Source organism: Schistocerca serialis, chromosome 5 (assembly GCF_023864345.2).
Source record: "Schistocerca serialis cubense isolate TAMUIC-IGC-003099 chromosome 5, iqSchSeri2.2, whole genome shotgun sequence".
NCBI classification, from domain to species: domain Eukaryota; kingdom Metazoa; phylum Arthropoda; class Insecta; order Orthoptera; family Acrididae; genus Schistocerca; species Schistocerca serialis.
Window position 1 is genome coordinate 533,922,602 of NC_064642.1, and position 18,143 is coordinate 533,940,744.

Consider the following 18,143-nt stretch of genomic DNA (forward strand, 5'->3'; position numbering starts at 1 on the left):
AACAACGCTAAAGAAAAAAGCGTCCTGTTCTTGTAAGTTATTCGCAACAGCAACAAGTATCAACGAAGAATAATACGGACACGGTGAGCGTGTAGACTGGTGAGCCCAGCGGCAGAAGGTGACAGGCGGCCCGCGGCTCGTGTTCCAGGGGCGTGAAGGCCGGCTCGCTGATGGCCCGCGGGCCCATCGTGGCGGCCGACTTCCTGCCGCCCGAGGCGTGCGCCGACGGCCTCTCCGACAGCTACTCGTGCGTCGCGACGCCGTTCCGCAGCCTGGACGGTACCTGCAACAACCTGCAGCACCCGCAGTCCTGGGGCGTCGCCTACCGGCCCTTCCGCAGGATCCTGCCCCCGGACTACGGAGACGGTACGTCTGCGGCCAGCCAGCGGCTGAAGTCTCTAAATGTGTTTATAGAGTGGGGAACCTGTCTGATCAAACAAGAGGACCTGCTCTGCCCTCTTCCGTTTCCTTCATGCTTATAGGACTTAAAGTTCAGCACCCACACATCAATTTCAGTTCTCACAATAAAATAAAAATAATTCTTTTCGAAGATTAGATGATTTCCAAGAGCTGAGATATCATTATAACCGCAGGAAGCTGAGTGAGTTGGATTGTAATCACGTAATCGTAAAGTCTCTGGTTTGATTATCACTAGCACAGTGAAAATGCAGATTTTGGTGTTTTTAGGTTATTAAGACATTGATGCATCGATGGGAACTAAAATGGAATTCACCGTTGCCTTGTTGCTTCTAGAGAGCGGATTTAAATACGTAATTGTTTGTAATAGGAGACAACCCCAGGAGCTGTCACGTATAAGAAATAGATGAGAAGCGGGCTTGTAATCGAATAAATTGGTGATTTTTTCTTATAATTTTTTATTAACTATTCCACAAGTAATATTAAAAGGAACAGCTCAGAGTTTTAAGTTTCAAATAAAGACGAAATAACAAGAAACTCTCAACAGTTAACCAAAGAATAAATAATCTCCTTAAATTCTTCCTGCCACACATTTTTCCCACTATCTTTCCGAAAAATTATTTTGGAACATAGACCAATTAGCTTTCCAGTTTACATTTATTTTCTTTTAATTTTATTTATTGTTGTTATTTACGGGAATTTAGAATTCCTTCTTGGTGTAACGACAAGATGATGATTGAGGCTCTTGGTAGATCTAGGAGGGGGGATTGTATAGAGGTGTGGGTTGGAAAGAGTACTATAGTAAAGATGTAGAATGTGTATATATCGGAAAAACTAACGTCTTCAGGGTTTGGGGGTCGGGTAGGATTGCAGTTAGACAGGGAATAATGTGGATGGAAGGTATGGGATTGGAAGAATCAATGTCGGGGATGATTTCATAGTCTGAGAGAGAAGGCAATTAAAATTACACTAGGAAGGATGTGAAGTATTTGGGAATGGACGAAAATTGAGGTGTGTGCATCGAGGATTCTCACATAAGGGAATTACAATGGATTTCTGGGACCTGACTTTATGGAAACGTACCACAACCGGAAGTTGTCTGGGTGTTTAAGGAAGTATGAGAACTTGCTGAACGTGTGGGAGACCTTAGCTGGACGTGGAAAGATATCCATTAAGAAATGCAATTACTGTTCAACTGAGGAGGCCATCTTGCCCATTACCATAGTGTATAACGTGCAACAAAGGAAGAACAAACCTACTACACAAAATTGTTGACTATGACTTTCATTGAATAGTCAAACAGAAAATCGTAATTTTTAATTCATTGTACATTGGAAAAGGGACATTTTGTTATGGTTTAAACTTCCTGCTTGTTTCGACTTTTTATTTGATTAGTTTATGGCGTAATTTTTACGAGGGTAATCCCAAAAGTAAAGTTTCCTATTTTTTTATAAGTACATAGACCTTTTTATTTCTACAATGGTTTATACCAGTTTACAGCTTGAACATTACCTATTTTTCGACATAATCACCATCTCTGTCGATGCATTTTTGTGGACGCTGTGGCAGTTTTTGTATGCCCATGTCATATCAGCTCTCCGCCATGCTGTTCAGAAAGTTATGAACCTCTTCTTTCACCTCGTCGGCGGAGCTGAATGGCTGGGACCACAATTAACGCTGACAGGTACTGTGAGACTCTGAAAAAACTCAAACGGGCGATTCAGAACCGGAGAAGAGGAATGTTGAGCAAGGGCGTACACATTCTTCATAACAACGCTCGCCCACACATCGCTCGGCAAAGCGTGGCTCTCCTGCAACAGTTTCAGTGGAACATTATCACCCACCCACCCTATAGTCTTGACTTGGCGCCCAGTGACTATCACCTGTTCCCTAGGTTAACAAAACATTTAGCCGGAAAGCGATTCAGCTCCGACGACGAGGTGAAAGAAGAGGTTCACAACTTTCTGAACAACATAGCGGCGAGCTGGTATGACATGGGCATACAAAACCTGCCGCACCGTCTACAAAAATGCATCGACAGAAATGGTGATTATGTCGAAAAATAGCTAAATGTTCAAGCTGTAAACTGGTGTAAACCATTTAGAAATAAACAGGTCCATGCACTTATAAAAAAATAGGAGACCTTACTTTTGGGATTACCCTCGTTACACTGAATCACAGGATGTTATGTTGTGTCTGCTCTACGGTCAGAAGTCAAGGTTGCTGACGGATAAGCAAAACGGCATGTAACGATGCTGGCAGCAGCGAGTGCTACGAGTGAACAGGAATGTTTTATTTAAGAATATTAGACACTTCCTATGATGCACTTATTAGTACTAGTGAGTGCACATTACAGTACTGTCTTCATTCCTTCACTATACTTTTTGTACTATTGTGATTTCGAAAGCTGAAAGTCAAACACAGGATAAACCGAGATACTGTAGCAATACATCCCTCATGTACTGTGACGCCAGGACACCCCATCACAAACCTTGAGTAACGCCGGGTAATCACCAGACATTTGAATGTACTTAAACTCCGATTATTGTCTATCTTTTTGAAACAAATCTACTTGAAGAAAAATTTCGAATCAATGTTCTTAAAGAATAGTTCCTGGAAAACTAAAATGTTTCTCAAATCAAAAATTTTCTTGAAACAGTTACTGAGGTGTATTACATGCTCTATAAATCCCGTGTTTCAAGATTTCCTGTATTGTTACCGACCTCCGCAGCCATAATCTCACAATTTATCAAAAGAAGGAAAAAAGTATGTGTTAATAAACGTGAAGTACAAAAGCCACACTGCTTGTTGTTGTTCTTGCAGGTGTGTCTTCTCCGCGCCGAGCCTCTGACGGCAGCGAGCTGCCCTCTGCGCGCGAGGTGAGCCTTAGCGTGCACCGGCCGCTGTACAAGGACGACCCGCGCTTCACCGTCATGTTCGCCGTCTGGGGACAGTTCATGGACCACGACATCACGGCCACCGCCATCAGCCAAAGTAAGTGCTGCCGCTTAACTGCTCCTTCCACGGCTCTCTCGCTTTGATGTGGAGCGTGTCACTTACTTTAAACTTCAAGTGCACGTGTTCAGTGAAAAATCTGACAGCAAGCCAATTATTCTCATAATTATCTGTTGTATTGATCTTTTATCTTTTCCTTTTATTTGCGGTGTTTTATACTCTGTCTCTTCTCTCTCTCTCTCTCTCTCTCTCTCTCTCTCTCTCCCTGCCTCAACCTCTTTCTAATATACACAAACTCAAATATAAATGTGCACACACACACTCACACACACACGCGCGCACACACACACACACACACACACACACATACACATACACACACAAACGCGCGCGCGCGCGCGCGCGCGCACGCGCACACAAAGATATACATTGTGTTTCAAAACCTTTGCATCAAATGTCTAGGGGTGGTACATTACATTACTGGCCATTAAAATAGCTACACCACGAAGATGACATGCTACAGACGCGAAATTTAACCTACAGGAAGAAGATGCAGTCATATGCAAATGATTAGCATTTCAGAGCATTCACATAAGGGTGGCTCCGGTGGCGACACCTACAACGTGCTGACATGTGCAAAGTTTCCAAACGATTTCTCATACACAAACAGCAGTTGACCGGCGTTGCCTGGTGAAACGTTGTTGTCATGCGTCGTGTAAGGAGGAGAAATGCGTACCAAAACGTTTCCGACTTTGATAAAAGTCGGATTGCAGCCTATCGCGATTGCGGTTTATCGTATCACGACATTGCTGCTCGCGTAGGTCGAGATCCAATGACTGTTAGCAGAATATGGAATCGGTGGGTTCAAGAGGATAATATGGAATGCCGTGCTGAATCCCAACGGCCTCGTATCACTAGCTGTCGAGATGACAGGCATCTTATCCGCATGGCTGTAACGGATCGTGCAGCCACGTCTCGATCCATGAGTCAACAGATGGGGACGCTTGCAAGACAACCATCTGCACGAACAGTTCGACGGCGTTTGCAGCAGCATGGACTATCAGCTCGGAGACCATGGCTGCAGTTACCCTTGACGCTGCATCACAGACAGGAGCGCCTACGATGGTGTACTCAACGACGAACCTGGGTGCACGAGTGGCAAAACGTCATTTTTTCGGATGAATACAAGTTCTGTTTACAGCATCATGATGGTCGCATCCGTATTTGGCGACATCGAGGTGAATGCACATTGGAAGCGTGTATTCGTCATCGCCATACTGGCGTATCACCCGACGTGATGATATGGGGTGCCATTGGTTAGACGTCTCGTTCACCTCTTGTTCGCATTGACGGCACTTTGAACAGTGGACGTTACATTTCAGATGTGTTACGACCCGTGGCTCTACCCTTCATTCGATCCCTGCGAATCCCTACATTTCAGCAGGATAATGCACGACTGCATGTTGCAGGTCCTGTACGAGCCTTTCTGGATACAGAAAATGTTCGACTGCTGCCCTGGCCAGCAGCTTCTCCAGATCTCTCACCAATTGAAAACGTCTGTTCAAAGGGGGTCGAGCAACTGGCTCGTCACAATACGCCAGTCACTACTCTTGATGAACTGTGGTATCTTGTTGAAGCTGCCTGGGCAGCTGTACCTGTAACACGCCATCCAAGCTCTGTTTGACTCAATGCCCAGGCATATCAAGGCCGTTATTACGGCCCGAAGTGGTTGTTCTGGGTACTGATTTCTCAGGATCTATGCAGCCAAATTGCGGGAAAATGTTATCACATGTCGGTTCTAGTATAATATATTTATCCAATGAATACCCATTTATCATCTGCATTTCTTGTTGGTGTAGCAATTTTAATGGCCAGTGGTGTATATCAACATCTACATACATGGGCCACAAGGCATCGTACAGTGCGTGGCGAAATACCACTAATAGTGATTTCCTTTCCAGTTTGATAAAATGACTATTAGCCATTTCCTTTCCTGTTCTACTCGCAAATGGAGCTAGGGAAAAACGGCTATCTATATGCATCCGTACTAGCCTCAAATGCCGGCTCTCAAAATTTTTTCATCCCGCCTCTGAATTGCTTCTATTGACTGTCAAGCAGCACACCACTAATACTATTTTCGATAAATACAGGGTTTTTTACTACTCATTTCAATTAACTAATATTTTCCACATTTAGAGCAAGCTACTAATCATCGCACCAAATAGAAATTCTATCAAAGTCATCCTGTATCCTGCTACTGTCACTCAGCGATGAAACTAGCACGTACACTAGAGCGCCATTCAAAGGGTTCAAATGGCTCTAAGCTCTGTGGGACTTAACATCTGAGGTCGTCAGTCCCCTAGACTTAGAACTACTTAAACCTAACTAACCTAAGGACATCAAACACATCCATGCCCGAGGCAGGATTCGAACCTGCGACCGTAGCAGCAACGCGATTCCGGACTGAAGCGCCTAGAACCGCTTGGTCACATGGGCCGGCAGAGCGTCATTACCAAACAGTTGCAAATTTTCCGTCCGGCACACAGTTTCATTCTGCCAGTAAGTTTCATAATCCTGCCAGGAAGTTTCCGATCGTTCTAGTAGCAGATTGTTACTCACCCTATCTGTCAGATCGTTTACATACCTACAGAAGAGCGCTCACTTCCCTGGTCACTCCTGACGATACCCTTGTCTATGATGACCTCTGGTTCCAGTACAATGCCACTCACCCAATTGGGAAACTGTACTGTTCGCTCGGACTTTCGTTAACATTCAGGAGTGGGTCGCCGTGTCAAACACTTGCCAGAAATATGGAATCCGCCTATCCACGTTTCACAGGTTATTGTGTGAGAAAAGAGCAATCGGAGTTTCACACTGGCGATACTTTTTAAATCTGCTCGCATTTGTGCACAGAATTTCTTCTTTCTCGTGTAAATTTATTATATTCCAACCTAGAATATGTTCAAGGACTCTGCAGCAAATCAATTTTATGGATATTAGCCTGCAACTTTGCGCGTCCGTTCTTTCGCCCTTCTTACATACAGAAATCATCAGCGCTTTTTTCCAGTCATTTGAGGTTGTGGGCTGGGTGAGAGATTTGCGATAAATGCGAGGTAAATAAGAGGCCAATGCCGAACTGGAATTCCACTCGGACATGACGACTTACTTGTTTTCAACTCTTTCAATTGCTTCTCTACGCCAGGGATACCTATGCCTGTGTCCTACATACAGAAGTCTGTACAACGCTCAAAGGAAGGTATGTCTATACGATCCTCCTTCATCGAACCACTTTTTGGGTGGATTATTACAACAACAATTACTGTATGAAACTTCCTGGGAGATTAAAACTGTGTGCCGCACCGTGACTCGAAGTCGGGACCTTTGCCTTTCGCGGGCAAGTCTGGAAGGTAGGAGACGAGATACTGGCAGAAGTAAAGCAGTGAGGACGGGGCGTGAGTCGTGCTTGGGTAGCTCAGTCGGTAGAGCACTTGCCCGCGAAAGGCAAAGGTCCCGAGTTCGAGTCTCGGTCCGGCACACAGTTTTAATCTGCCAGGAAGTTTCATATCAGCGCACACTCCGCTGCAGAGTGACAATCTCATTCTATAAACATCCCCCAGGTTGTAGCTAAGCCATGTCTCTGCAGTATCCTTTCTTTCAGGAGTGCTAGCTCTGCAAGGTTCCCAAGAGAGCTTCTGTAAAGTTTGGAAGGTAGGAGACGAGGTACTGGCAGATGTAAAGCTGTGAGGACGGGGCGTAAGTCGTGCTTGGGTAGCTCAGTGTAGAGCACTTGCCGCGAAAGGCAAAGGTCCCGAGTTCGAGTCTCGGTCCGGCACACAGTTTTAATCTGCCAGGAAGTTACATATCAGCGCACACTCCGCTGCAGAGTGACAATCTCATTCAACAATTACTATACATTTGCCCTTTGAGTCTAGCTTACAGGTCCAATACAGCAGTGTAAAATAGTCATTAATGTAAAATAACGGCTGACAGCTGGCATGTGTTGTGTTTGCAGGCGCCAACGGTTCGGCGCTGTCTTGCTGCCACCCGGGTGAGCTCAGCCCAGAGTGCTTCCCGGTGCCCCTGGCGGCCGGGGACCCGCAGTTCGACCAGTTCAACGTCACCTGCATGGAGTTCGTCCGGTCCGCGCCGGCGCCCACCTGCTCCTTCGGTAAGTACGCGCCTCGCTTCTTCTCCCACTCGACGTGCGCTGTTTCTAAAAAGTTGATACGGTAACTCAACAGCAGCTTTACCTGCATTTTCGACTGTCAGGAAGCGATAGGCATGTACTATAAGATTTAGTACAAGATGGCCAACACAAAAATGGTTCAGAGAATTTTACACGCACCTGAAGGTAGGCGATCAGACTTGCATCATCCGCAAAAGGGGTAGCTGATGCAATTTGGTTTTCCTATCTTAATATGCATGTAGAATTCTCTGGACTGCTTTCTTTTTCCCTCAATGTATCACCCCTCAACCATACCCTGTGTCAGTTCATTACATCTCCGTGATTGGAATACCTGCGCATTCCTATGTCCCCTCAATCTTGACTGCTTGCCTCCATCACCACATCCCACCTTCCTTACATCTCTCCACACACACACACACACACACACACACACACACACACACACACAGTATGTCATCTCCGAGGATACTTTTCACCATCTTCCCCTCCCAAACCATGAAATCATTCCTGAGACTTCCCATTCAACTATAACGCATTCTAGCTCATACATTCCAAAATGAAGTCTTCATCCTAAGGGCCCGGGTTCGATTCCCGGCTGGGTCGGAGATTTTCTCCGCTCAGGGACTGGGTGTTGTGTTGTCCTAACCATCATCATTTCATCCCCATCGACGCGCAGGTCGCCGAAGTGGCGTCAAATCGAAAGACCTGCACCAGGCGAACGGTCTACCCGACGGGAGGCCCTAGCCACACGACATTTCCATTTCCAATACCAATAAAGTCTTCAGTAAAACCTGTCGCTGGATAACTGCAATCTTACCACTTGTATCCCATCTTTTGACTGTTCCCAGTATTGATTCCACTTCTCACATCACCTCCCTTCTAATCCCACTAGCAGCCAAGCCCCTTGTTTAGAACATGTTACCAAGAGGCCACAAGTGCCAAGACCACAAACAACCAAATTTCATCAACCATAATATAACTGTTTCTATGCCCATCAATGTATTTCTGCCTACCAGCACTTTTCTTATTCAACAGTTAGAAGGTTGCAACACGAGCAATGTAACCCCAGTCCGTAACTTCTACATTTACGATAACCAGTCATAAAGTTTTGATTACCACCTGGAGAAAAAAAAATTGGCAATTAAGTTTTTATTTATTTGTGAGTACATGTCTGCAGTCCAAGTGCAATTTAAATCCTCTAAACCACAGCACTATAACATGTCGCTAGAGGATTCAAAAAGAAACTGCATTGCCTATCTCCATTTCATCAATGGCTCCCCCAGCGGAAGGTTCAAATGGTTCAAATGGCTCTGAGCACTATGGAACTTAACAGCTATGGTCATCAGTCCCCTAGAACTTAGAACTTAAACCTAACTAACCAAAGGACATCACACAACACCCTGTCATCACGAGGCAGAGAAAATCCCTGACCTCGCCGGGAACCGAACCCGGGAACCCGGGCGCGGGAAGCGAGAACGCTACCGCACGACCACGAGCTGCGGACGGAAGCTTTTGGGACAATTGAATGGAATTATTTACAGGTTTCCAATGACATTAGCCGCGCTTGGGCATCGAAATGAATCAATTTTAACAGGTGAAAATTTGTATCGGTCTTGGACTCAAACCCAGATGTTCTGCTTAACGGGAGCAGTCTCCTTAACCGCCTTAACTGTCTGAACACGCTTCCCTTCTCTCCCAGATTCCAGCTTGTTGCACACTACTACAGTAACGTCACCTATCCATGAACCCCTCACTTGCCATCTCCGATTCCCGCAAGAAACCGAGCTTGGTGTGTATCCGCGCCGAAAAAGTGGGTCTTTGGTCGTCGCACTTTATGAGAACTATCAATAGTTCTTCAATGGAAGAGATATGTTTCCCAGTAGCGAAGATGAGCAAGTGGTCATATTTCCTCAGATATACATTTTAGAGCCCATGCTTACTGGACGATTTTCCTTGTTTTAGTCCATACCTCTGAAAATTGCCACCCTACGATCTTAGCAACAACAGTACCTGTCCACGTATTTCACTGTCAGAAGTATCACAACGGTTTTCGCTTATAACTTTCGATTTGTTCGTTCCCGATACAGGGATGTTTACCTGAAATTGATACATTTATCCTTTTCCGCGACCTAGAAAGTTTTTAAGATCATCACGGCATCACCCTGAATACACATTCATTTACAGGTGCCGGCGCCTATAGCTTCTATGCTCTGTAACGTCGTTGGATCACGTTTCCGTACATAAGTTCGTGCTCAAAATATTATGTACTAACTCCCCTCCACAAGTCCTAGAAGTTTGTAACGGGAAATCCCGAACACCCTGTGTATACTATCCCATTCATTCTCACAAGTGAATTGTGTGGCTTCGAACGTTCAGAAATTCTAGAAAATGTAGTTAGAATACAAATCACTTACACCAAACAGGATGGTATGAGTCAGTGGCATGCGAAATTGCGGTTCTTACCAAGAGAGACTTTTGAATGATCAGCTATTCAAGGTCTAAAACAGGAATTGTGGTAACAAAATATCGATACAATAGGAAGTGAAAACATTTTAATGTCGTCACTTACTACTCTGTTTTCCTCTACTTCAAATACTTGTGCTATCTGAACCACAAACTTTTTCTACAGACCTGATCGTGCTGCACGGTTATTTAGTATTCAAAGTGGAGGTACGGGATTTCAATGAAGTGGGCAAAGCTAAATAGAACAGAACGATATGCACATCTGACTAAAGCCTCTTTTTCACATTTAACATCACTCCCGCATTCAACCGGACCAGCAGGAAACGTCACACTAATTATATTTTCGAAGGATCATATCGATATGTCAGTGGCCTAATCTGCCTTTTGCAAAGGCTTTTCCATTCCCGAGCAGGAAGTTGATCGGACAACACAAAGTGAAGTCTGAAGATGATAAACGCTAGTGTAACTTTGCTTCTACTTTTTTATGTTGTTGTCGTAAGAAAATCAAGGATCCTCCTCATGCAGAGCTTATATTGCCTAAAGAAGTAAACATCAAGAGGTTGACAATATTTAGTTGTCACGACACTGAAATATGTGTGTTTAAGACCACGTTCTATAGATTTTTTGTTTCTTCACATTACCGTAGTTCCTCCCTTAGACCTTGTTCCTTAGACCAAAGTTCCTCCCTTATCACGCGAAAAGACGAGTAGCTTTGCATGCGAGTTGCTCATACCACTATGTTCAGGATGAGCAATGTTTTCGTGAAGTTCTGAGTATTCGACGTCACACACATCCCTTGTGAGCAGGGAGGATAGGTAATATTATAAAGGGAAAGCAAATGGAGCGAGACGGATGGGGAAGAAGTAAGCTAACTGTTTAATGTTTCAAAAGTAATCGCCATAACAGTTAATGCATTTACCGCACTGCGAGACAAGCCGGCCAATGCCTTCACGGAAAAAATTTTCGCTTACGAAACATGATCGTACCCAGGCATACAACTCTACGTCACAGCCACTATCCAGGCATAAACCTCTACATCACACCAAGAATGTCTCATTTCAGGGCTCCTAAATATGGGAATGGGCTGGGGAAAGATCGGAACTTAATGAAGGGTGTTTAAGGGCGTCCCAGCGAAATTTCTGTAGCGTAGTCGAAACAACCTTGACAACATAAGGACGGGAGTTATCTTGCAACAGAATCATGACGTCCGCCAGCATTCCTGGGCGTTTATACTTGATGGCACGCTTCAGTTTTTGCAAAAGTCCCCCAACTGCTGTACTTTAATTGCGGAGTTGTGTTCCAGAATGCCAACGAGCAGCAGATCCTTGCAGTCAAAGAAAAAGGTCATCATGACTTTCCCAAAGCTGGTGTATTTGTTGTTTCGACTGTGCTACAGAAGTAGCTAGGAAGCCCTTACACAACCTTTGTGCAGTCACATGCGATTTCCATGTTTTTGGAGGCCTGAAGAAAGACATTCGTCGCCGCCGATTTGTCTCGGACGAAGAGATGCACGCGTGGGTGCAATCTCGGTTTCGTAGGCAACCGCAAACATTTTCCCTTGAGGGCAATGATCGTCTTGTCTCGCAGTGGGATAAATGTATTAAACGTTACGCCAATTACTTTAAAAAAAAGGATACCAACAGCCGTAATTCTTCCTACAAATTGTTATTATTTAAGCAACCGGTTTCGACGTTTCTTCAGAACCGCCCCAATGCGAAAAGCGGTTGGACACATCCAAACTTTGGCGCACGTAGAGCAGGTACTATATGTTGAACTGGATACCATGGACTTCTATTTGTTCGACGTGTACACACCAAATGACAGCTTTTGTCGTGCTTTTGGAGTGTGCATGTCGTATAAATGGAAGTCCACGGAGACCTGTCCAGTATGTGGTACCTGTTCTATGTGCGCCAAAGTTTGAATGTCTCGGTTCGTTTTTGGAATAGGAGCCTGAAGATGACGCTAATGAAGTGGTGAAACTGGTTGCTTAAATAATAAAAAAGTTTTGGAACAATTACGGTTGTTGGTATCCTTTTTCTACTAGTTATTAGTTAGTCACAGTCCAGCATCCAAATCTATATCACGGAACAACAATTTTTTTTTTGCCTTCTCTGTCTTGTTTTCATTTAAGTGACCCTTATAGTTATCCGAGAAATTCCTTTAAAAGAAAAATACAAATGTATTAAATATGTGGTCTTACTCATAATGTCAGGTTATAGCTGCAAAAAAGAAATGGTTCAAATGACTCTGAGCACTATGGGACTTAACATCTATGGCCATCAGTCCCCTAGAACTTAGAACTACTTAAACCCAACTAACCTAAGGACATCACACAAACACCCAGCCATCACGAGGCAGAGAAAATCCCTGACCCCGCCGGGAATCGAACCCGGGAACCCGGGCGTGGGAAGCGAGAACGCTACCGCACGACCACGAGATGCGGGCTTATAGCTGCATATTTTTATAAATATTAGAAGGTTGGACTTTTGAGAATGGCTGCAGCCCTTGTATACTATTCTTAAAAGACATAGTTTTACACACACACACACACACACACACACTGGTCATACCGGACACTCGATAGTCCATTACCGCACCAACGTATTTTCGCCATCTGTCCCTGTCTTGGGCTACTTCCTTCCCTTCACCTTCAATACCTAGGCTCCTCAAATCAGCCTTCACATTGTCCTCCCATCTACGCCTCGGTCTCCCCACAGGACGTTTTCCCCCTAAGTGCCCTACGAGTACTCTGCGCGCTGCCCTGCCCTCATCCATTCGAGCTACGTGACCCGCCCATCGCAGCCTACGTGATGTAATAATACCGATTATGTCAGGGCTTGAACAGAGTTCGTGAACCTTTTCGTTATGCAGTTTTCGCCACTCTCCGCTAATGTCAACCCTTTTTGCTCCGAAAAATTTTGTTTTCAAATACTCGAAACGGCTTTTCATTTTGCACAGTGAGAGACCAGGTCTCACACCCATACATCATAACTGGTAGAATAATAGTTTTGTATATTCTAATCTTTAAATTCCTAAACAATATCCGTGATGAAAGTAATCTATTAAGTGAGAAGTAACACGCATTTGCCGCCCGTAATCTCTCCTTCAGTTCGGATTCACTCTCATTTCTCGAAGTGATGTCCACGCCTAGATACTTAAATGTGTTCATTTTTTTTCAAACTGCATGTCTCCAACTCTTAACATTTCCTGATCTACTGCTGTTGGCATTCTAGTAGTAACCAGGTATTTAGTTTTGTCTTCACTTATCCTTAGATCTACATCTTCACTAGCCTTGATTAACGCATTCGCATTTGCTGTTACAGATTCTTTCCTATCGCTAATGATGTTTAGATCATCTGCATACCCTAATATCTTAATATTTCCATTTAACTCCACACCTTCTGAATTATCTGCTCCCATTCGTACAATATATTCTAGGACTAAATTAAAAAGTAGCGGAGACAGGGCATCTCCCCGTTCTTTATTACAAATTCTTCTGACTCCAATTTCCCCACGCGTACTCTACCTTTTGTGTTTTTCAAACTCGCTTCTATAAGTCTAACATACTTCTTTGGTATTCCAAGTTCCAAAAGAATTCTGTACAATTTTGATTGCAATACTGAATCATATGCTTTTGTAAAATCTATGAAAAGATTATGAACTGGTTTATTGTATTCCCATTTCTTTCCCAAAATTTGACGCAGGGTGAATATTTGGTCTATAGTTGATCTGTTCCTCCGAAAGCCAGCTTGGTAATCCCCCGCAATTTCATCTGCATATGGTGTAAGCCTGCTTAGCAGAATATTCGAGAAAATTTTGGAACATACTGGTAATAGCGACATCCCTCTATAATTACTACAATCCATTTTGTCGCCCTTCTTAAAAATTGGGATCACAATCGACTCCTGCCACTCTTCAGGTATCATCTCTGAGTTCCATACTTTAGTTATCACTTTGTGAACTACTTCCACCAACTTCTGTCCTCCATTTTTAACTAATTCTGCAGTTATGCATTCTGATCCTGGTGCTTTATGGTTTTTCAAGTTCGATAATTACAGAGTAAATACACGATGAACCTGTCGAAATGTATGTTTTATGAAACTACAAATAATATCACATACTGTGTTCCCAGTTACTCCTGAGGATGCCTCTGCTGGGATCCTCGACTGCTCGTTCCTTATCCACGACAACCTCCAGGTCGTGGAACGCTTTTGTTCCAAGTCGTGACTTCCATCCGCCACTTGTTCCCACAGGTCCGCGAGAGCAGATGACGCAGGTGAGCGCCTACCTGGACGGCTCCGTGGTGTACGGCAACCAGGCGGATCTGGCCAACAGCCTGCGCTCGTTCGTCGGGGGCCAGATGAGGGTCTCCTTCAGCCCTGACGGCCGCGAGCTGCTGCCCATCTCCACGGACCCCAACGACGGCTGCAACAGGGAGGTGGCCAATGCCAAGGGCCAGTACTGCTTCGCAGCCGGTGAGTCTCGTTCTCAGGCACGGCGCTTACAGTCCACGCAGCTTCCGCAAGAAGGCAACCGAATTACGATAGCCGTTTTGCGCTGTTGATGGGGTTACGTGTTACTTCTGAATCGATTTTGCTAGCCAGCGTCGGAGTGTCAGCTGTTGCAATTTATTCAGCACAATGAAATGAGGTCTTCAGTGCTCTCTTAATATCTACGCATATTATGAATTAAAGCTCTCGACCGCATTTTTCAGTCTGTAATTTCAGGAACTGCTGTAGGGATGTACACACAGGTTTCACTAATGTACAGGGTGAAGAAAAATTCGCTCCCTCGGACTTCATTGCATACTAGCAATACAAAAATGTCTCTCACAAAATTTCGTCCTGCGCATATTTCCTGCAGTAAATGGACGTTAAGGACTGGCGATCTGGGAACACTGTACTCACATGTACGGTAACTACCTCTGTCAGCGGACAGCACGAGTGCTTTGTAGATGGTGCAGTGGATAGCATTTTTGGTTAGCATGCAGGAGGTCGAGAATTCGATTCTGGGTCTAGGCGTATTTGTTTTTATTTGCCTGTTTCATTCCGCCGTATAGTACTATGGTATAAACCTTTTCTTAAGCCACATGTACCTGACATTTTCGTAGTACATCTTTGGAAATTATTTGCAGAGCACATTGCTAGCCCGACTGGTGACGTAAGGCTATAACGAAGTGTAATGGACCTGAACGTGACAAGGATAATAGTTGGGGCTAATCGATGGGACTATTGGACTAGGATACACAGAAAACAGGTTTAGAAACTAGTAGACGCAGTGGTGTGAAACAATTCGCGTCCACGACCTACATAAGGCTGACCAGTGAAAATTATCGTAGTTCCATTTCTATGTTCATCGTATGCAAATGAAACTGTTTTGTAGAGGACACACTGTAATTGCTATGCGACGATTAAGACACCAGACTACATTTAGGAAGTGAAACCAAACATGCCTCGACTCATGATCGAACCCTTGACCTCCTGCGTGCTAGCTGAAAACGCTAGCCGCTGCATCAACTGCACAGAACCATAGGTATAAGATGACGCAGGTTGTTACAGTACATATGAGTACAATGTTACCAGATTGTCGATCTACAAAGTCCATTTACCGTCGGAAATATGCGCAGGACGAAATTTTGTGAGAGACATTTTCGTATTGCTAGCATATGAAGAATTGTGCTCTGAAGTCCGAGTGCGCGAATTTTTCTTCACGACGAAGGTTTGTATATATGATTTGTTGCTGCTACGCCATACAATTTATCTAGCCACAGATACTTAGTGTTAACCACGCGAAGCCGTGACAGTCTGCTAGTTTTTAATGATCAGAATGTACGACTTCCGTACGTACGTCAGAAAATTTCTGCTTCATTGTGTCTGGCTGTGTTCTTTGAAGATTATGAGTAAACTAAGGTTACCGGCGTAGGAAACCACACCGTGGTCCGGCTAGACTTGTGGTGAGGCTGCCACCTTTTGACCTCATGACTTGACAGCAACTTTTGATGACGGTTTACTTCCTCTAGCCTTTGGTAAGCCAATCTAACTATAAGGCAGCAGCTGTTTAATTTTTCCTCTGTGTTATTATTCCCTAGGAAGACTAACTTCGCCATATCTAGGTGCCTTTCCTGCCTCATGTCTGAGCCTTCCTAAAGGCCGTCTAATATGATTAACTGACGTGAAGCCGTAATACAACTGTTATTCAAGCAATATCGAGGATATTCAGCCCAGTTGTCAATCATGTGATTATCGCCACGACTTGCTTCGGGACAGCATTATCCCATTTTCGGGTGCTAAAAACAAGGAAACCAAATAAAACAATCCACTTTATACCGACAGACATATAAGGAATACAAACTTCCTGACCGAGCGAGGTGGCGCAGTGGTTAGACACTGGACTCGCATTCGGGAGGACGACGGTTCAATCCCGCGTCCGGCCATCCTGATTTAGGTTTTCCGTGATTTCCCTAAATCGCTCCAGGCAAATGTCGGGATGGTTCCTTTCAAAGGGCACGGCCGAATTCCTTCCCCGTCCTTCCCTAATCCGATGAGACCGATGACTTCGCCGTCTGGTCTCCTTCCCCGAAACAACCAACCAACCAACAGACTTCCTGAGTTATAACCTACCTTAAAAAATGTGCTTCGGTGTCTTAAATGAGAGGATGGAAGTGTCTGAAGGGAATTTCTGGGCACACTTTAGCGATATCCTCCTTAAGAAGCAACCATCAATATATTTTACCTAGTGACATAGGATTTTCATATGCTATTTACGTTTAGGTTGCAGCGTAGAGGTAGTTTTATATTAGAATAGGTTAGGACTAGACAGGCGTTTCTCAAAGATTTTATGACAGAAAGTAGTATCGTTAGTACTGAGCATTAGGCTTTAAATAAATGTCATCGTTGGTAGGTGATGGCAGCAGCTTTCAGTTTGCAACAGTACCTCGGGAACTGTGAATACACGCAGCTGGTTTTTAAGTTGTGGTAAACCTCAGTAGCATAAATTTTTTTAAAGGAAGGTTATAACACAAGATGTCTGTGTTCTTTGTATGTCTGTCGGTATTAGGTGGACTGTTTTATATGGTTTCCTTGTTTTTAGCGCTAAAAATGTGATGATATTATTCCAAATCATTTCGTGGCAATAATCAAACGAATGGCAACTGGGCTGAATATCCTCATCATTGGGTCTAATATGAAGCCTTCAGGGGCCTTGTTGTGGATTGCCCTTCCTCTAGTCCCATCCCTTCGACCTGTCTGGCTTTGGTGACCCAGCCAGGAGCTTAAGGCATCCACCTGCATAGCTCTCAGGCTGAAAAGTGACTCGCAAGAATCCTCACTATAGTCCTCTAGGAGGAATCAAGGGGAAAAAATGAAATTTCTAAGAATAATGAAGGGTTGGACAAGATTAGGTAGACTACTAAACGAAGAGATAAAACCGGAGCTTGGGATATATGCTCTAAATGAGTACTGTTTTTCCAGGTGTTTAGACGAATTGAGTATATGTCAGAGCGCCATAAGCGTCTAAATAAAATCAAGAACTTTAAGCAGAACTATAGCTTATGTTGTGGTTGGCAGGAGAGCCAACACCGTGTTACTAGAGGAGGCCGAAAGGCACGCGTTTTAGCTCACGCAGGCTGGCGTGAGGTCTGGAACAGGGCAAGGAAATTGGAATTTAGAAAAACGGACGTAGCTGGTGGAATACTTAACTTTAATCCATTAATGATGAACGTCGGTCTTGACGGTACATGATTCACAATATCAATACTAACTGAATATGGCGCCTTGCTAGGTCGTAGCAAATAACGTAGCTGAAGGCTATGCTAAACTATCGTCTCGGCAAATGAGAGCGTATTTTGTCAGTGAACCATCTCCAGCAAAGTCGGCTGTACAACTGGGGCTAGTGCTAGGAAGTCTCTCTAGACCTGCCGTGTGGCGGCGCTCGGTCTGCAATCACTGATAGTGGCGACACGCGGGTCCGACGTACACTAACGGACCGCGGCCGATTTAAAGACTACCACCTAGCAAGTGTGATGTCTGGCGGTGACACCACAGCTAAAGTCAAAGAAACCATGGTTACTGTAATAATTCGACTGGAGGTGCGATCGCACTGCAAGGTCCTGCGATCTTCTAAT

At 44.4% G+C, this 18,143-nt stretch overlaps 1 protein-coding gene across 2 annotated transcripts in view; it reads left to right on the forward strand.

Annotated features, from left to right (window-relative positions):
* The window catches only part of LOC126481680 (uncharacterized), a 188,408-nt gene that overhangs the window by 113,996 nt on the left and 56,269 nt on the right, over positions 1-18,143 (forward strand). For both annotated transcript variants that reach the window (XM_050105613.1, XM_050105614.1), the window contains exons 6-9: positions 149-366; positions 3,241-3,411; positions 7,385-7,540; positions 14,275-14,496. In XM_050105613.1, the coding sequence (XP_049961570.1) occupies positions 149-366; positions 3,241-3,411; positions 7,385-7,540; positions 14,275-14,496 (767 nt within the window). The remainder of the gene's footprint in view (positions 1-148; positions 367-3,240; positions 3,412-7,384; positions 7,541-14,274; positions 14,497-18,143) is intronic.